Source organism: Gavialis gangeticus, unplaced genomic scaffold, assembly GCF_001723915.1.
Source record: "Gavialis gangeticus isolate Ggan-Ray unplaced genomic scaffold, GavGan_comp1, whole genome shotgun sequence".
NCBI classification, from domain to species: Eukaryota; Metazoa; Chordata; order Crocodylia; family Gavialidae; genus Gavialis; species Gavialis gangeticus.
In genome coordinates this window covers 55,398,275-55,419,016 of record NW_017729004.1, presented here as the reverse complement: position 1 = coordinate 55,419,016, position 20,742 = coordinate 55,398,275, and the positions used below count along the sequence as shown (strand labels likewise).

Below are 20,742 nucleotides of genomic sequence, written 5' to 3'. Positions count from 1 at the left end.
ACATGATCTTTTGTCATTAAATCTGGTGGAGGAAAAAAGGAGGCAGTAGAAGGTACTGTATTGATTTGAATACAAGATAAGCTTCCACCTTTCAGCAGGGGAAAAAATGCCCTTCAGTTTATATTCACATACCATCAACCCCCTCTCCCCTTCTCATTAAATACACTGGCTATCATTAAACTGCTGCTAGAAGCAGCATGTGCTCAGTCATGGAAACCAACTGTGAAGCTGATTGAATGCAGCCCATGCTGTGTGTAAAACATATGGCCCTTATTGGGCAAACACTAATGGGAACCTACCACAAGGCTAAGTTAGTGCAACCCATCTGTGTGCCCAGGAGTGCCCATAATGTTCAGTTCCTCTTAAGCAGCAACTGTTTTGGTAAACCTACATCAAATAATATTTCAACTTTCTCTTTGCTCCCACAGCTCAGCTGTACTTTTCTTTCTCGTTTCCAATGATTCCTGTTTCTTCACCAACCTTGTCGGACAAACATCACCAAACTTCTGTGTAGTAGAGAAGCTCTGTCAGCCTGTTGCATCTGATTAGTGTGGTCCTGCCTTCTATGGGGTGGAGACGGACCAGGTAGCTCTGCACCTGATCTGCATATAAAATTTTGGAGGGTCCCAGGACTTGTGACAAGAACACCCAGTTCCAGTCATGAGTGGGGAGGTAATTAGCACGTGGCTCCTTTGTAGTGGGTGTCTGGAGTATACATCCATACTGAGCAATGCTGGGTTTTGGCGTCACCATGGCTTGAAATACCGCTGACTCTGCTGTGACCCAGCCCAATGAACTATATGAAAAGTCTGGACTAAATTGCCCATTTCGTACTATGTATAAATAGGTATAATTGTTGCTTGGGGAGGAGCCTCCCTAGCTTGCTCCTGTGGCCATATGGCTGAGGGCAGACAAAACGTAGGGACATCCGAGCTCCAGGCCTCCAGGCTTGGGCCTGCTCATAGGATGCCTGCCAAAAGACTTTGGAAATATCTGAAGCCCCTGGTGGGGGTGGAGGATGTTTGCCATCTGTAGGGCCACTTATGGTCCTGGACTGACTCATGGATTTGGATTTGATTTAACTGATTTGGCTTAGAACATGAAAAATTAAAAAACAAAACAAACCTATAATTGTTGCTCAGAAATATGTTTGTGTAGTATCTCTGCTGAAATTTGCAACAGTCAGAGTTGGGGCCAGAGTAAGAGCCACAGCAGTCTCCTGTTCTCCACTGCAGTTTCTTTTCTCGTCTCAGTCCCTTCTCTCTGCCCCCCCTCCCCCTTGTGTCACATGCAGCTTACTTCCACATTGTGTTTGAGAAAGGAACAGAGCCTGAGCAGGGTCTTGACAGTAAAGGTGGGGAAAACTGCAGGGGGAAGAAGGGGGTGGGGGCAAAGTGTAGGGGGCCACCTGACCTGCTCAGCCATTATTTTTCCTGCTGTGGTGGTAGGAGGGGGCTGAATTCAAGACAGTGCTCCAATAATGAGATTCTGCACCTGGCAAATTATAACAAATTTAACATTTTTCTGTATATAGAATCTAATGATTAGTTGGTCATCTTATTTTCAGAGGCATCTTACATTCAAGTAAATATGGTACTTGAATTATTTATCTAAATCAGTTAGCGCTCCATTTTTAAAGTGAAAGAAATCTCTAAGTTCTGATTAAATTAGTTCTCTCCAACATGCTTTTTGACATAAAGGAATGTGCACAAATCAGGTTTCAAAATGGAGTAGCTGAGAGACAAATTTTGAGTGACTAGACAAATATTGCAGAGAAAACTCTCATTAAAGCCATGCTCAGACCCCTTAGGTGCTAGCCTCTTAAATTTACCAGTGAATCACAGTGGCTCTTTTACATTTCTTAGTTCAAATTTTTACTTCAGTTAGCTGGAGATTAAAATGTTTTACAAAGGAAAATAGGACTTTTGAAATCTACAGATGGAAGAAGTACCAGATAAATGAAAAGCTTTTCTCTGAACTGTTTTTTTCATAGCATAATTAAAAATTAGTGACTGGGCGAGAAGCAGAGTTGCCTAGTACAGTAGGATTTGGCTACAGACCTAAAATATTGGGAAGTTAATGTTGAGTATCAAAGCAGGAAAATTATTACTTAATAATATCATAGATCTTAATACTACTCACATGGTGAACAGGCACATGATGCCTGTTGCTTATAAAGAAATGTATGTTATTAAAACACAGCATCCTTAATTTAGACCCAAAATAAACTTTTCACCATTAACTTCAAAATGTTACCTATGTTATAACATATTTTTCCTGTAAAAAATGCTTACTCTTTTTTCCTCAAGTGCTGCAGTGCTAAGTATTTCTTTTAAAAATGATAAATTTATTGAATATTTTTGTTTCTCATTTCACAGAGGAAGTAATCAAATCTGTACATTTTTAAAATAAATACCAATATACATATTTATGTAGCTCTCTCTTTTCTCTGTTTGCCATCTTTAATGAAAAGATTTCCTATAGGGACTTTGACAGGGGTAAGTAGGATTTGACTTGAGTAGGATTTGACAGAGGAAAAGGCATTGGCCTCCAGGTCACTTAAGGAGGGCATTTATTGCATTCTGAGGGGTGGCCATATGAGCAGGCACAAATGTGCATGCAAAGTAGACAAAAAGGCAGATTGGTATGGCATGACTGGTGAGACAGAATGTAAGGTATCAAAGCAAGAAGCAAAGATAGATAAATAGGAAAGGTGGTAGCATCAAAGAGCCTTGAAAATAAGGATAAGAAGTTTGAATCCAATGCTGTGAAACAGTAAAAGAGCAGAGGCATTCAAGTAAGACTTGATCAGAGTGTTAAAGGAAGACTGTTTTAGCAGCTGCATTTTATATAAAAAACTATTTTTTTAATAAACTTGGGTTCTTGGTTATTTTTTCCTGTTGTTTGCAATTTACAAGAACACTCAGATGTGCAAAGATGCTAGATTTCTGCAAAAGTGAGGGAACTTGATTTCAAATTACGTGAAAAACGTTGTTATGATATACATGGCAAGTGGAAAAAATTAAAAAATGTGTGTGAGCCAACAGCTTTTTTGTTTCCCCAAAATGTCACTGTTTACTTATTTTCTCTTTGAAGACAAATGCGACTGAGGCAAACTTCAAGATGGGAGAGAAAATATATAAAAATATAATCACTGTCAGTATTCCTTTAACTGTGATTGGTCTGTATCTCCTTCACAGAGCTGCTTCTTGATCATGTGAAGTATTAATGTTTATGATTTTGGAATTGAGATATAAAATAGAAATGCAATATCACAAATAAACAGTAATCATTTGAAAGCTCAAAGACTGTCCCTCTGGAAAATCCTATCTTCACTCCATGTTTTTTAATAAATAGGAATATACATGTATTGGCTGCAAATTGCTGCTTTACTGAATTCCATTTACTCATCTTCCTTCCATTTACTTTTCTTCCTCTTAGGTTGTTTGATGTATGCACAGTGTCACGAACAGACAGAGAAACCAAGCTAACACTAGTGTTTGAGCATGTTGATCAAGACTTGACCACTTATTTGGATAAAGTTCCAGAGCCTGGAGTGCCTACTGAAACCATAAAGGTATTAGTCAAAGAAGAGTTGTTTTCTCTTTTTTGTAAACAACATAAGGACATGTTGCATTATAAAGACAAAAAAACAAATCACTAGAATCTTATTCAGACACCAGACCTTTTGCTTCAGCAACAGTTTGCCTACTTAAGAGTTGTTAAAATTGAACAGTGTTTCAGTTCAGACTTGATCTGCAGTGCATTGATTTGTGTTCACTAAAAGACACGGTTTCATTCTGGAAGTATTCATCTTGTTCTCCTTGGCTTTAAATTTATATCCCTACCTCCAGATCCCCACCCTTCTTTACTTTTAATTGTACCAGATTTACCCTTGAAAATGATCAGAGAAAAAGACCTTCACTTAAAATTGTGGTTCCAAACCTCCCCAAAAGGCAGCACTTTATATGTAGTTTTATTTATTTATTTATGTATTGATTGATTGATTGATAGAGAGAGAGTTTGGGAAATGCTAACTTAAATGTAGCAATTCCGTAGCCTTTTTCTTTTGTTGAGGGTGCCATAGGAAAGCACTGCCCAGAGAACCAACTCCGAACCTAAGGCATGTGTTCAAGTATGGGAATTGAAATGGAAGGATTAATATTGTTTCTTCATGGTTATTTCTGATAAGGGGAGTTTGGTTGGGTTCTTCATTCCTCAGAAGCATTTCAGTTCCCCTACTTTCCCTGTTGGCAAAGTCTGAGGGTTTTGACTGGGGTGTGCCAGTATTCCTGCTGGGACTAAAACCTAGAGGTTCCTGACTAGGGTCTTGGCCCTCCACCCAGGGTCAGATCGATTGCCGCATTTGGCATCAGGAAGGAATTTCACTCCATGGCCAGATTAGTATGGACTATGGAGGTTTTTGCTTTCCTTTGTAGTGGGAGTTTTGGCCCTCTTTCTTGGTTCTCTTGAGGGTATTTAACAGCCTTCACAGGAGAAGGACATTGGGCGCTGTTGTCTTCTGGTTATGCCTAAGGCAGGTTAGGGTGCCATCTCTTGTGGTTGTATGACAAGATTATATGTGTAGTTTTAGTAGTAGATTAAACAGGGACTTGCATGGGGTGATTTGGATAAGGATGAATCTGCTTCAGGCACAGGTTGCTTCCATCCCTACTTTTCTGTGATTCTGTGAGTCTGAGAATGAATAAGAGCAACATTTATTTTGTGTTTTCAAGTGCTATTTGTGTGGGTTAAAGGGAAAATACAGTTATTGTTTACATGGTCCGCTCTTCCAATTTCAGCATTTGCGTGGCATTTTCTGTGTTGATTTATGAACTCTGCTTTGCACAGGGACATAGCACAATTAAAATTAACTTGGTCCTGTGTTGACTTGGATATTTAAGGGCCAAGTCCTTCAAATTGTATTCACACAACTGCTCATGGTGATGTCAGTCAGGATTGGCCATCTGATCCTGTTCACAGGATTGTTCCCAGGATCTTACTGTACATGGCTAACCTTCTGGTGATATTCTTTCCATAGGTATCATACCAGATATCAAATGAGGGTAAATCAGTAGAACTCCATTGACTTTGGAGAAGTCCTGACAATTTAAACCAGCTGAGGTTATGATCTTTATATATATCTTTATATAGCTGACCCATTCTTCTCTTCCTCCTCCTCCTCCTCACTTTCTCTCTTTAATTTTGCTTTTTATGCACCTAAAATACTTTAAATTAGATGTTGGTTTATACTTTATTTGTTTTACATTGTTACATTCAATTTAAATGGGCACCCTTTTCAGAACACCCGTTGTACAGAACAACAGTCACTACCATAGAGGTCTTTGTATGGTTCAGCAGTGCATAGGAACAAGATGAGCTGAAAAAGCTGTTGATAGCTTGAATTCAGAGGGTTACTTTTCATTTCATTTTGGAATTTTGACCTGAATTTTAAACAGGGTCTGGTATTTAGTTGTTAAGTATATTAAGTACATTAGAGATAAAGAAAACTGCTAACAGTACTTGTTAAGAATTTTTAAAAATCATGTTTAGTGTATAGTAGTTAGACTTTAAATCAGTTATGGAAGAAACTGTGACAAACATTTGAACAGAGCCTATGTTCTGCTTCAGAAATATCTGTTTTCCTGAGTATATATTTATCTTGCATTCAGTATTGAAATAAAGAATTTCTTTAATACATAAAGTATGGAGCTGTACCAGTGTTCTTTATCTTTGATGTAATGTGCTGACCATTGCAACATGTTGCATTTTATACATGACTTAGGAACATGTGGTCCATTTATTTTTGAGAATGACATACACTTAGAACAAAATCCACAAAAATTTTATGTGGGACATAGGCCCTGTACTAACACAGTAGATGCTTAAGTTTAGAACCTGTCCCTAATCCTGAAGATGCCTGAAGTCTGCAAATGCCCTGGTGACTGACATTTAAAGTTTGTAGGTGTCCAAGAATCTACTTCTGGATATGCCCCAAAACATTTAAGTCTTGGAAGTACTAAGCAGATTCTCTTATGCCTCAGCTCTGTCAAGATACACTCCACCTGACTCCACCTGACTTTCAGAGCATGTCTCTGGGTCAGGCAATACATGGAACAAGGCAAAAAAGAGATATCCTACTTTTTATACAATAGTGGTGTGAGTGCTTGCCCAAAATACGTGAAACCAGATACCGTTCCATTCTCTGTCTGAGGGATTCGAACATGTTGTCCTCCTTTCAGTAGAAATCCCTACTTGTCAGGCTATAGGTTATGCTGGGATGGGGAAGCTCCAAATATCTACTGTTGAAGCTGTTCCACTTTGCATAGAATAATTACAGGTAAATATTAATTGGGCCAGAGAGAAAGAGAAACCATGACACCATGGTACTGTGGTTTGAATATTCACCTTCAAGAGGGGAGAGCAGGGTTCCTGTCCCTTCTCCAGTGCATGTTTAAGTATTTTACATTTAGAAATATTCAATATTCATGGCATGGAATTCAGATATCCCCTCTTCCATGTTAGTGCCCTGACCTGACCACAGGGCTGTAGAGTTATGATCACTCTCTTTGTGGTGCGGTGAATGTTAACTTATTCTGTCTGAAGTTGATAAGTGCCAGCAGAAGAGAATCAGAGCAGCTGTCTCCAGAATACTTATTCCCTGGTAGTTAGGGCACCCTTGTGGGAAAGGGGAGCTGTTACTTCACATTCCTTGGAATAAATGAGGGAAATGAACCAGGGTGTCTCCCAAATTCTGAGTGAGTGCTCTAACTGCTGATTAGATCAGAGCTATCCAACTGGCAGCCTGCAAGGCTGCCTGCAACCCCTGAAGTGTTAATACATGGCCCATAGGCTCCCCCAGCAATGGCTTTCCCATGAGAAAGTGAGGACAGGTGTTATGTGTGTGGTGGGGAGGGAAGAGCCGAGTTTCCTCTGCTGTGCAGCTGCCTATGTGGCTGGGGAGCAGAGCCAAACTACTGCATGTTATGCTTGGCTCTGCCTCAACTGTACTGTGGGTGCAACACCTTTCCCCCATCTCCTGGCTACACATGCTGTGTGAGAGTCAGATTGTCTGTGTTGTGTCAGAGGGACTGCCTTGCATGGCGCACACGGGCAGGAGAGGAGGGAAGCCTGACTGACCAGGGTACACTGAGCAGTAGAGGTGTGTGAAACGGGCCATATTCTATTTGGATTTGGATTTGGCCTGAATCAGGGACAGTGATTCGATTCATTGATTCAGCTCACTGTCCCCGATTCAATTCAGACAAATCTGAATCTGAAGACTTGATGCTGATTCGGAGAATCAACGATTCAGCCATAGACACAACTTTAAATGTTTTTTCTACATACCTTGAGGTACCAGGCACGGCTTGTGAATGCTGCGATGCTGAGGTGGATGGAGCATCCCACAGGAGCGCGTGGGGGGCCTATCATGTGCTCAGCAGTGAACCTGGATGTGGACCAGAAGTACTTCTGGTTCATTTCCGGGTCTGCTGCTGAGAGCGTTGGGGAGGCCCCCGTGCCCCTGTGGGACTCTCTATCTGCCCCACCATCGAAGCATTCATGAGCTACCTGGTGCCTTGAGGTATGTAGAAAAAATATTTAATGTTGTGTCTATAGACAAATCACCAGATCTTTCCGTATCTCTCTGAATTGATTTGGAGGGTTCCAATTTGATTCAGAGAGATTAAAGGGTCTCCTGATTCTATTAGGATTAGGAGATTTGGCCACCAAATTGGACTGAATCTCCACCAAATCAAGTCAGGGACTGTAGCTTTGCACAGCCCTACTGAGCAGCCCACGTGGTGGCTCGTGTGTCATATGCCTGCAAGCTGGCTGTGTTAGCTGAAGGAGGAGCAACACCTCTTCTGCTGGCTGTGTTTTGTGTGGAAGGGCAGGATTAGGAACCTAACTCCAGGAGAAGGTTTGGAGCTATGAATCTAATATGGTAGCCGATAATAGGAGCCGCTTACTTACAGCTCAGAGGCTAGCACCTGAGTCACAGAGAGGGGAAGCATTGTAAACACTTCCCTTGCCTTAATGTTTCCTACTAGCTGGCTTAGAAGGTTCCCTGTTCAGTGTGCTAGCTTTTGTGGATCCCATTCTTAGGCATTATATATGGAATCTGATTTAGGTCTCCAGATTCTACTAAGTGCCTAAAAGTTACACATTGAAATGCTCAGCTTAAGTCCCTTTGTGAATCTAGGCCCTGGAATGCTAAATTTCACTGAAAGCCTAGTAAGTGCCTAAAGCCCCTGGCAGGCCAGATAATCACATCTCAGAGAGTAAGCTGGCCACACAATTATCCCACAAAATGTATGTAATAATTTTGTGGTTGGCTTCCATTGTGCCTTAAATTGAATGCAGGTTTAGGACTGTATGAGGGTTTTGAATATGCCTGAGTGCTACCACTGCCACCGATTGTCAGCTGGCTCTGGGACTACATTGCAGCTCAAACCAGCCCTGGTGTGATTAACATCTGCCAGCTCCAGGCACCTCAGTGGGGCTGTAACCAAAGCCAACTGGAAACTAGTGCTGTCCTGATCACCCAGCTATCAGCTGATTGTCATCTGACTCTGGGGACTGTTTTTGTTCAATGTCTTCATCAATGACCTGGAAGGTGGCATAGAGTGCACCCTCAGCAAGTTTGCAGATGGCATCATGCAGCTGGGGGAAGTAGATATGCTGGAGGGTAGGGCTAGCGCGCAGAGTGACCTAGACAAATTGGAGGATTGGGCCAAAAGGAATCTCATGAGGTTCAACAAGGACAAGTGCAAAGTCCTGCACTTAGGACGGAACAATCCCATGCACCACTACAGGCTGGGAACTGATTGGCTAAGCAGCAGCTCTGCAGAAAAGGACCTGGGGGTTACAGTGGACATTAAGCTGAATATGAGCCAATAGTGTGCCTTTGTTGCAAACAAGGCTAACCATACTGGCCTGCATTGGTAGGTATGTTGCCAGCAGGTCAAAGGAAGTGATTATTCTGAGGGTACACCGATAAAGATTTTTTTGGCCAATACTGATGGTTGATTATTAACAAGCCATATTGGCTGATACCTGTCTGATTGCCGATATGCAGCCTGGCAGCTTGGAGAGCAGCGTTTGGCCTGTGAGTCTGTGGAGTGAGAGAGGGGCGTGGGGGAGGGAAGAGGCATGTGGGGGTGCAGATTGAAGCCCCCCCATGGTGAGGGAGGAAATGGGGCAGGGGCAGGCATTGCCCAGCTGGGGCAGGTCAGAGCTGTGGACGGATCATCTGGGCGGCATGGGAGAATGTGGGGAGTGGCTCCCCATGCTGCATGCAACCTGGGGGAAGCATGGGGAGCATGTGCCTCCTGGATTTGTGAATGGGGTGAGGGTGAGCTGCCTGCTGTGGTCTCTTCCTGAGGGCTGGGCCAGAGCTGCACTCAGGGCAGGCAGCCACCCCAAAATTCACCATAACCACCCCATAGCCCCCTCCCAGTGCTGCCACTGCCCACCTTGCCCCTGCCCCCCCCAAGCACAGCTCTGGCCCAGCCCCCTCCACTGAAAAGAGGGCAGCGCAGCCCTGGCCCAGCCCTGAGCCTGCAGCGGGCAGCCTGCCCTCACCCCATGCACAAATTTGGGGATTACATGGCCCCCATGCCTGCCCTGGGGGTGTGTGCAGTGGCAGGAGCAACTTGCAGCTCTGCCCTGTGCCCCGCCCCACCCCTGCTGGGCAGCATCTGCCCCTGTTCCTGCCCCATTTCCTTCCTTCACCAATGGGGCCTCAATCTGCCCTCCACCACATGCCTCTCCCACAGATTTACCAGCCAGATGCTGCTCCCTACGCTGCTGGGCTGCACTCTTGGCTGTGTGCATGCTACAGCTCTTCATATGCACACAGCATTTATCTGTGACATTATCAGCCACATCGGCCATAGAAAGCCGACTACCGATAATGTTAGTTTTCCTTTTATCAGTGCCGATCTGATATCGACCAGTGTATGGGTGCACCTCTAATTATTCCCCTCTCTTCAGCATTGGTGAGGCCACATCTGCAGTACTGTGTTCAGTTTTGGGCCCCCCACTACAGAAACGATATGGACAAATTGGAGAGAGTCCAGCGAGCGCAACAAAAATGGTGAGAGGGCTGGAGCACATGGCTTATGAGGAGAGGCTGTGTGTAGATGAAACAAGATGCATGTTTGCACGACACTTTAAAGCAGGCTAAATGCTTTTCTACTGCTTTAATGGTGTCGGTGTTTGCATGCCTCAGCAGCGTATTACGCATTAATTCCAGCCACTGTAGGAAATTCAGTGGCATAATGCACCTTAAATAACTTGGGGGACAGTGAACTAAAACTCCTTCAAAGAGTTTTAGTTTGCTGCCCCTACAGCTGCGAAGCAAAGCAATGGGCTCCATGCAGCTCCACGTGACAGTAGCCCAGGAAGGAAACTCCAGCCAAAAACAGCAGCGAGCCTGATCTCTGCCCCTGCTTCCCTCCCCCACCCCAGAGCCTGCCGGCCTGTTTGAGCTGCGCAGGGCCCCGGAGCTTCCCTCCACAGCTGTGGTGCCCCCTGGGACTGCCCAAGCCGGGTGCCTGTGGGCAGGTGCTGCCTGGGGAGGGGCCGCAGATGCTGCGGAGGGAAGCACCAGCCCCCCCCCACAGCCCAGGAAGCTCCGCCCTCTAGCAGCTCGCCCCCCACTCCGTGCTGGAGAGTCAAGTAAGTCAGCAGGATGTGTGCACAACAGGGGGGCTTAATCAGCCCTAAATTGAAGCTGTATTTTTTAAAACCCACCACTTTAATTTAGGGCCCCTGTTTCATCTACACACGCCCATTTAGTCTAGAGAAGAGAAGACTGAGAAGGGATTTAATAGCAGCCTTCAACTACCTGAATGGGGGTTCAAAAGAGGATGGAGCTAGACTGTTCTCAGTGGTGGTAGATGACAGAACAAGGAACAATGGTCTCAAGTTGCAGCAGGGGAAGTTTAGTTTAGATATTAGGAAGAATTTTCTCACTAGAAGGGTAGTAAAACACTGGAACAGGTTACCCAGAGAGGTTATGAAATCTCTGTCCTTGGAGATTCTTAACCTGGCTAGACAACGCTTTGGCTGGGATGATCTAGTTGAGGATGGTCCTGCTTTGAGCAAGGGATTAGACTAGATGATCTCCTGAGGTCCCTTCCAACCTTAATTTTCTATGATTCTATGATTCTGTGACCACACTGGGAATGGTTTGGGTTCTGGTGTGGTCTTGGAGCCAGCTGACAATTAGTTGATTGTTTGGCACTAAGTTTTCAACTTGCCAGTGCAGGGGGAGCCTGAGATTATGATCCTGGCCCGTGCACTAGCCAGTAGGGTGCAATTTGGATCTTATCCCTGATCCCAAAATCATGTGTTCCTCCATGCATATGTGGTATAGGAGGTGTGATTGTTAGGATCAGGGATTAAATATCATCGCACCTTTAAATGAATATCTGCCAGTGAACTAAGTCCTTTTTTTTTTTTAATTTGCCCCATCACCCTGCCTCAGATTGAAGAAATATTCAATTTTATCCCTCAAAAGGGATACAGTTATTGCAACTCTCTATGTATCTTGCAGCAGCCACTCTGCCTGTGTTGCTAGCTGTTAAAGTGTCACATCTTTGGGTGACACCTAGTAAATTAACATGAAAATGTTGCTTCTCAGAAAGCAACCCAGTGATGTGCTGTGAGTTATTGTTAGCCCTTTGCCACAGACATACATGCTCTGCTGATTGTATTTGAGATGGGGAATGGATGGCACACAGGTGGTACTGAAAATGCAGTGAGAAATTCCAGGAATATGTATACCACAGTAGTGACAAAATTCCTGTAAGAAATAAAAAATAGTTAAAGATCTTCAGAGTGGCCTGCACACAGCAACATTGAAGTTAAAAGACACTTCTTAAGAGCAAGGGTTCCTGCTTTAAAATTTAAGCCCATTCAGAATTACATACACTTACATATTAGTCATGTTTTAAAACTTGTCCTGCTAGTTTTTTATGAAGAGGTAAAGAAGCTAAACTTACATGGGCATTCAGAGTTAAGAAATGATGGTTACACATCCTCAAATGATTTAAAAAGTTGTAGACCACAGACTTCAGTGGATGATGGATCAGGGCTTTTTGGACTTCAGCTTTCTCTTGCAGTCCATGAGAGTTTGGACAGTCAAAAAAATTGCAGACTTCACCTCTTATTTTGTGATATTAAGTATCACAAATTATGCCAGTTTACATCAGCTAAGGGTCTTATTTCTTGTTATGTCAATATGTTTGAATGAATTTTGTTTTAGAAAATACATTGGAAGACGAGTCAAAGTTATGAATAGAAACAAACAAGAGAATAAGATGTAATTATTGAAGTGACTTCATATTTAGGAAAAGTACTTTAAATCAATAATTTACAATAAAAGGGGCTCAGTTATGCCTTATATAAAAGTGGGACCTATAGAGAGCTGCATGGATGAATAGTTGAAAAATTGCACACCCTGTAAATGGCATGTCCTAGACCCATTATGCCTTCAAAAAAGTGATGTACGTTGGATGGCAGAGAAGAGAGAAATTCCATTTGTACAGGGTTGGTCAGCTCTTTCCCACACTACCCTTTGCAACACTCACACGGTCTATCACTTAGCTCAGAAGTGCTCAACCTCTGACCTGTGGGCCAGATGCGACCCTCAAAGCTTTGGAATCTGGCCTGTGGGGCTCCCTATGGGTTGGAAAATGTGGTGCTGCGAAAATTCCCAGCCCTACTGAGCGGGGTGGAGCTGGCTCACAACCCTCCCTCCTCATGGCCAGATTGGAGCCAGACCAGGCCCTTTCCCCCTGTGGGGCTCAGCCTCTCACAGGGCTGAGCCACACCCTCTCCCCTTGCGTGGGGCCAGGTTGGGGTTGGATGAAGCCCCTTCCACCACATGGCTGGTCAAGACTGGGCTGCCCCTCTCCCCCTCCCTGCCTTCTGCATGCCCAGATTTGGCCCTGCTGAATCTGGCCTTTGTAGGGATCGGGCACTGTCTGTCCAGCTCACCAGCCAAAAAAGGTTGAGCAGCACTATCGTAGCTCATTAGTGCCAACAGCAGTGTAAAATCCAATTCCCACACTCAGCTTGCCTTTCTTACACCAGTATCCAAATGATGGTGGTTCTTGGGAGGAAAATGACTCTGCTTCTGAAGTGTCTGCCAACGCCAATGTCAATGCTACTGTGCTCTCTTTTCATTAAGGCACCTACACTACCCCTACCTTAAATTATACCTAAAATCTTTGTATTCTTTGTGAGTCTTGTCATTGATTTTTAAGGGCTATGGAATAGACATACACCAAACCTTACTAATTTCCAAATTCAAATGCACAGAAAACTGAAAAAAATCTCATTTTCTGTAGTGTCATATCCCGGGCCTTCCCAGGCCTTAATCTCTTCCAAACTGAGTAGCTTGTAAAAATGTGAAGCACTCCAACAATTTTAAATCACTTTGTCCAGTGCAGAATGATTTAAAATCAGTTGAGTGCTTCACATTTTTATGAGTGTTCCAATTTGGAAAGGACTCAAGCAGCATTTCAGGAGGTGCTATTTCACTGTCAGGGTGGCTAGGATCTGGAACCAACTTCCAAGTGAAGTGGTGCTGGCTCCTACCCTGGGGGTCTTTAAGAGGAGGCTAGATGAACACCTTGCTGGGGTCGTTTGACCCCAGTACTTTTTCCTGCCATGGCAGGGGGTTGGACTAGATGATCTGCTCAGGTCCCTTCTGACCCTACCAACTATGAAACATTCTAATCTAGTAGTAAATAAAGCAAACCTGAATTAATTTATCATTTTAGCCTCTATAAATAAGGAAATTGAATGAAAAATGTTAATGTCTACTTAATAGCACAAAATAAGGGTCCACACCTGCAGTTTTTTGATTCTCCAAAATCCCATTGACTTGAGGAGAAAGCTGAAGTCCATAAAGAGCTGATCCACCATCCCTTAAAGTCAAAGGGAGAGTCCTCAATTGGTTTCAGTGGCACAGGATCGAGAGTCACAAGTCTTCTTTATTCGACAGAATGAAAGGAATTATGAAACTAAGTGGCCTGGCAGTTGTAATCAAGGAGATACGGTTCCACTAATAAACTAACAATGACTAGTTTCCATGTTATCTAGACACAAAATTGGCTGTTAGCATATTATGATAACTTGTATACTTCTTCCAGACTGCTTTAACTAGGTGTTGTATTTGTATATGAAAAACCTTTCTTGTTGCCTTTATATGGTTAGCAAGGATAGTCAGTGGCTTCACTTCACATCTTGTGACATTGCCATAGCCTTGATTTAAATTTTTCACATCCAGGAGAGGCTGCTGTGTATTTTGTTTTGTTTTTTTATGGGAGGATTGAGGTAATGAGGGCTGGTAGGATTCTTTCAATTTGTGTGAAAAGCATTTAGATCTACAGGTAGGTAACCTATATACGAGTGTGGAGGCTGCTCCAATACACTGGAATTCTAGCACATTGGAGCAGACTCAAGCTGCTCCACAACCCTTTTTAAGTGCAGGAATGCTGATACATCAGATGTGGCTTTGCCTTAAAACAAAGAGCCGCTCTCATTAAAGCACCGCCCCCGGGGGGATGCCCTTACTTTGCAACTTAGAAATCCAGATAAATATATAAAGTAAATATTAGGGCTGTCAGTTAATCATGATTAACATGTTAATCAGTGTTTGCATTAATTTTTTTAATGTATTAATTGCACATGTAGTTTTGGAGCCTGCATGCAGCCTGGCAATGTGTAGAGCACCGCCCAGTAGGTAGGTCTGTGGGGGAGAAGGGGCATGGGGGAGGAAAGGGACGGGGATGCAGATCGAGGTCCCCATGGTGAGGGAGGGAGTGGGGCAGGGGCTGGGGTGAATGGGGCCCTGGGGCTGGGGCAGTTTATGGGGTGGAGGGGCACATGCCCCCCAGATTTGTGCGTGGGCTGGAGTTTCACTGCATGCTGAGGCTCTCTGTGCCCTGCTGCCTTTGCCCTGGGAGCCACATGCTAACCACACCACTTGTTCCCTGCCTGCCCAGCAGTGGGTGGCAAAGCATGGTGTTGCGTGGCTCCCAGGGAAAAGGCAGCAGGGCTCAGAGCCCCAAGCCCACAGCACGCAGCGTGCCGCTGCTCTGCACACAAATCCAGGGAGCACGTGCCTCCCCTAGGGGTGCACGCAGCAGCTGGAGTTGCATGTTCTTCCTTTCCCACACCTGAACCGTGGCTCCCTCCCATGACCTGCCGTGGCCCAAGCGCCCCATTCACCCCAGACCCTACCCCACTCCTTCCCTCACCATGGGGGTCTCGATCTGCCCTCCCCCACCCTTTCCCCTCCATAGACTTACCTGCTGGTTAGTGTGTGTGTGTGTGTGTGTATGCCCACCCATCACTCCCAAGCCACAACCCCTCACTCCTGACACACATTACTCTGCATCCTGCCAGGGCATGCAGGAACCCCCTCCCTGGGCTCCAAACCCACAGCCCTCATGCCACAGCCACACACACCCGCAGCCCCCACCCCCTCACAAATTCCCACACACATACCATACCTACCCCCCAACCATACAAATTACCTGCATAATTTTGTATAATTTGAGTTTTTCTGTGCATAATTTTTAGTTTTTAGCTGTGTGATTAAAATCTTGATTAATTGCGAGTATTTTTTTAAATTATTCAACTAATTGTGATCAAATTTTTTAATCATTTGACAGCCCTAGTAAATATATAAATAACCTTGATTTCTAGTCATGTAATCGTCTAGTCAAATTAAAATTTACCCTAAAGTCTGCAGCAGCTTAGAACTTTTCAAGGTCTGGTTCTTCACTTTCTCACTGTTCTTATTAGAACAGAATTTGAGTTAGTCATTGTAGAATGTAATATTGCAGACAGAGGACATCAGGTTTGCTCACAATCTGACAAAATAGTTGCCCACAAAAGTTCATGCCAGTTAGCCTCTCAATTGCCACCCTGCCCTGCCCTCTGCTCTCAAAATATAACTGAATGTAAGTTTAGTATTTCTGTTAATATTAGTGAATTATTTCAGATTCACATAACTGTAAAGAAGAAAACCCAAATAAATTTGGCCCATTTGTTTAGTTTAGATGTGTAGTTTGATGCATTAAGCAAATATTTTTTTCTGTTTTGCTTTAGTAAGGTAAGTCATAACTGATGCAAGAAAGCTGCTGGGTTTTAATGTTCTGGACACACCTGAAAGAGAGGCAGTGCCATGATGACTGAGTAGATAATTTGTGAAACTGAGCATTTTGCTGTAGAGCATCAATAGTTGTATTTGCCTTAAGCAGTGATATAGCCTGGGAGGAAGGCAGGAAACACTGGAAATAGCATTCAAACAGATATAAAAATAGATAGGGGTGCACTGATGGAGATTTTGGGGACCGATACCGATAGCTGATTTTTAAGGAGGCATATCACACAAGACAAATCTGACTTCTGATACAGCTGCATGCAGCTGGTATGCCTGTTGTAGTGGAAGGGGAGAGTGGAGAGAAGAGGGTGGGGGAGCACACCAAATGCAGTGAGGGAGGGCTGGGGCTATGGGAGGGGCTGAGGTAGGTGCTGCACAGCTGGGACAGTGGGGCATGGGATGGAGCCACAGCTCATCCAAGGGGTGCAGGGAGGGGGGGGCAGCTCCCACTGCTGCGTGCACCCCAGGAGGGCATGGGGGGGCCATATGCCCCACCCCTGGATCTGCGTGAGGAGGGTGGGCTGCAGCTGCGGGCTGGGGCTAGGGCTGCTCTGGGGTCTTCCCAGCAGGGGCTCGGCTTGGCTGGGCTGCACTTGGGGTGGGCAGCGGTGGTGCTAGGAGGGGACTATGAGGAGCGTTGCAGCCACCCCAACTTTTTCTGTAGCTCTCCCTGTAGCCCTCCCTCCCAGCACTGCTTTTGCCCACTCCAGGCACAGCCCTGGTCCAAACCCCTCTCCCCCCCGCGCCAGGAAAAGCTTGGCATAACTCTGGTCCCAGCCCACAGCTGCAGCCCAGCCCTACCTGCCCCGCCTCCCCCATGTCCTCCTGGGGTGTGTGCAATGGTGGGAGCTGCCCCCCCTCAGCCCCACACCTCCCTGGACGAGCCATGGCACCATTCTGTACCCTGCCCTGCCCCAGCTAGGCAGCATCTGCCCCAGCCCCTGCCCCAGCTCCACTTCGTCCCTCACCGCAGGGGCCTTGATCTGCCCCTCCCCCTCCCCTTCCATTCCCCCTCCCCTTCCAACACAACAGGTTTACCAGCTGCATGCAGCTCTCCAAGCTGTCAGGCTGTGCTACTCACTGTCTGCATGGTGCACTGCGGCTACATGCATGTGCAGGTATTTATCAGCCAAATTATCAGCCATATCAAGCCAATTTCCAATAAAATCAATTTTCTTTATACCGATGCTAATCTGATATCGGATCAATGTATTGGTGTACCTCTAGCACCTCTGCTAAAATAGGTAACATATTGGAATCACATTTCCCATGGTTTATTAGTAGAGTTAATTCTGATATCCCTACTTCATTCATAGAGTCATAAGAAATTAGGGCTGGAAAGAAATTATTCGTGTCAAAACCCTCCAAGACAAATGTTTATCTAATCTGCACTTAAAAACTTCCAACAATCTGGCCATCATTCTCCTCTTGACTGTTGTGGAGGGATGTGCAAAGCCCATGCACAATTGTAGTCCCTGCACTTTAGGGAGAGTAGGAACTTTTCCCTTCCTCTACCTAGAAGGCCATACCTTTCCTCAGAGGCAGGTGGTGAAGATGGGGAACAGGAGTCACGTAACACCCTATGATATACTTACTACATAGAAACCTTAATACACTTATTTTAATTGGCCACTTGGTGTTAGGAGTTAATCAGTTAGGCAATAGAAGCATAACTATGATATGTTTCCAGTAAAAACTATTTAAGCTCAGTTTCTGAGTATCAAAAGCTCATGATATGTTACTCACAAAATATGTACAAACCAAGAATTATTCATGGCAACTACATAGCAAATAACTTAGAACAGCGGTTCCCAATCTGTGGTACGCATACCACCAGAGGTATGCAGACAACCTGTCAGTGGTATGCATTAACAGATTTATTATAATTACTTTATATGACAAGCTGGTGGTACTTACGGTTGAACTAAAAAGAATTTAAATTGAGATACATTAGGGGAACTCTGAATTTACTAAGATATATCTGTTTCTTTCTGCAATATCAGCCATATGTATCTGAAAAAAAACAAACAAAGTGTTGGCTTTTCTTTCATCTTATTATGCTGTAGAACCATGGTTTTCAAACCATTTCACAGCAGTGCTGCAACAGGTCATCAGGGCTTCCACAAAGAGTTTGGGGTAATGGAAGAGCTGGACAGGAAGCTGGGCTCGGTTGCCTGAATCTACATCCACTCACAGGAGAAGTGATATGAAAGAGTTCCATGATTTTAGGAAGTTTGAAAACCACTGCTCTAGAACATTGCTTCTCAGCCTTTTAGACTTAAGGGGTGCCTATACATGTGCAGAGAGGCTGCTCTGGCACATTGTAGTTATAACACATTGGAGTAGGCTTGATTAATCTAATCTGCTGGAGTGTGGTAAGTACTGTGCTCCAGCAGACTGTATCAGTGTCCCTGCACTGAAAAATGGCAATGGAGGTGCTTTAACTAAATCTCATTGAACGAGCTTTAGTTAAAGCACCCCCACCACCATTTTTCAATGTGGGGGCACTAATACAAGTGACACTCCAGGCACATTAATTATTAGTGGCTCTCGGAGCTACTCTAATTAAAGTCTGCCCCCCCACACACACTGCCTTCCAGAACGTGTCTATAAATGCCCAAGTCTGGCCCCTAAACCCTTTGACCTCTTCCCACTGGGCAGTCGAGCTACTCTATAAAATGTTCCTCTCTTTAATTTCACACACAAACCAAGCATGTGACTTCACAGACAGTATAGAATAAGTGAAATCGTACAGTTGGCCACTATAAAAACAGTCCTAGCATGGTATGTCAGAGCATAGCCATAGGGTCTATAGTCACTGAACAAGTTACCTTGATGTCTGTCCCCCTCTGCCTCCTCCCCACTCCCCTCACTGCCTTCAAAATCTAGGAGTTATTGCAGGTACCTTACATCACCTGAAAAAATTCTAAATTAAAACCAAGTTTGTCCTATCGTACAATGTTGTGTGTTCTTCTATAAAGGCAAAAATGCTGAAGAACTTCCATATTGAGAGGGTGCATTCTCTAGTTGCCTCTATTTGCTTGTTATGCTCTTTTCCTTATTCCACGTCTGCCATTTATCAGACTGTGGGCATGTCTACATGTTCATTGATGTGCCATAATTATGGCACATTAAGTTTAATACCTGTAATAACAGGTGCTAACTTAATGCATTGTAACTAGTGTTACTGCACATTAGCACAAATTAATTATTTTTATGTGAAACTTAATGCCCATTGGACTAAAGATACTGTGCATTAGCACAGATGAACACTTTTTGTGTGATGCTTTTAATGCCCATTGGACTATTATAATGCGCATTAACGCATTAGCATGATTTTGCCAGCCCTGCTAATGTGCAGTACAACTGGTCCAGTGGATATTAAGCATCTCATGTAGATGCACTCTGTAAGTTCTTCAGAACAGAAACCATTCTCCGACTCAGTGTTTATACAATGTCCAGCACAATGTGGCCCTATTCTGGGTTGGCTCTTACCACTCTAATGGTTGTCACCAGCTAGTCTTTTGGGATCAACGGGTGGATCCTGGAGCCCCTTGCAGTTGATCCTAAGCTGGGCAGGGGCTGAGCATGAATGCATGTGTGTGCACAACACCCCCCCCCCACCAGCCCAGCAGGTCAGTCAGTGGAGAAAGGGAAGGGGAGGGGGCCAGATCAAGATCCCCATGGTGAGGGACAGAGTGTAGGAGCACGTCGGTAAGTAGGGCCCCAACCAGGCAGGTGGTAGGAGGACTGAGCCCGGGTGGCTCATTCAGGGGTGGGGGCAGGGTTCCCACTGCTGTGTGCACCCTGGTGGAGGCCCCAGGGGGTATGTGCATCCCCATCTGTGCCCAGCGGAGGTGGCTACCGCTGCAGGCTAGGCTTTGCATTCCAAGCCCTGCTGCAGCCTGCCTGGGGGCAGCCCAATGCCACATGCATCCTTCCCAGAGCTGAACCTTGTCCCCTGCCTATCTGGTGACCAGGTGCACATGGCATTAGGCTGCTCGTGGGACTTGGGGCACAAAGCCTAGCCTACAGCGGGAGCCGTCTCCGTTGCACACAGATCAGTGGGCACGTGCCCCCCACAAACACAGGGCAGCATGGGTGGTGCAGCCTGGGAGGGCACGGTAGACGCGTGCCCCCAGAATTGTGCATGGTGGGGCGGACTGCAGCTGCCAGCTGGGGCCAGGCTATTCCCGGCAGAGGCTGGGACCGCTCTGCAGTTAGACCGGGCAATGGCGGTGCTGGGAATAGGGCTATGGGGGGCTGTACAGGGTTATGGGGGGCTACAAAATTCACTATAGTCCCCCCAACCCTGTCCCAATGTTGCCACTGCCCAGCCTGACCGCAGTGTGGCCTTAGCCTCTGCTGGGAACAGCCCGGCCCCAGCTGGCAGCTGCAGCCCACCCCACCCCACGCAATTCTAGGGGCACATGCCCCCCCACCTCCATGTCCTCCCAGGCTGTGTGCCCTGCCTCCTCCCCCCCCCGCACCTCCTGGACAAGCCGCTCACAGCTCTGTCCCACCCTGTCCCAACTGTACAGGGCCTGCCC

The 20,742-nt window shown here is 45.3% G+C and overlaps 1 protein-coding gene across 1 annotated transcript in view; it reads left to right on the top strand.

The window, feature by feature from the left end:
* The window catches only part of CDK6 (cyclin dependent kinase 6), a 253,170-nt gene that overhangs the window by 57,568 nt on the left and 174,860 nt on the right, over positions 1 to 20,742 (top strand). The window contains exon 3 of the mRNA XM_019508425.1: positions 3,442 to 3,577. Coding sequence (XP_019363970.1) covers positions 3,442 to 3,577 — 136 coding nt within the window. The remainder of the gene's footprint in view (positions 1 to 3,441; positions 3,578 to 20,742) is intronic.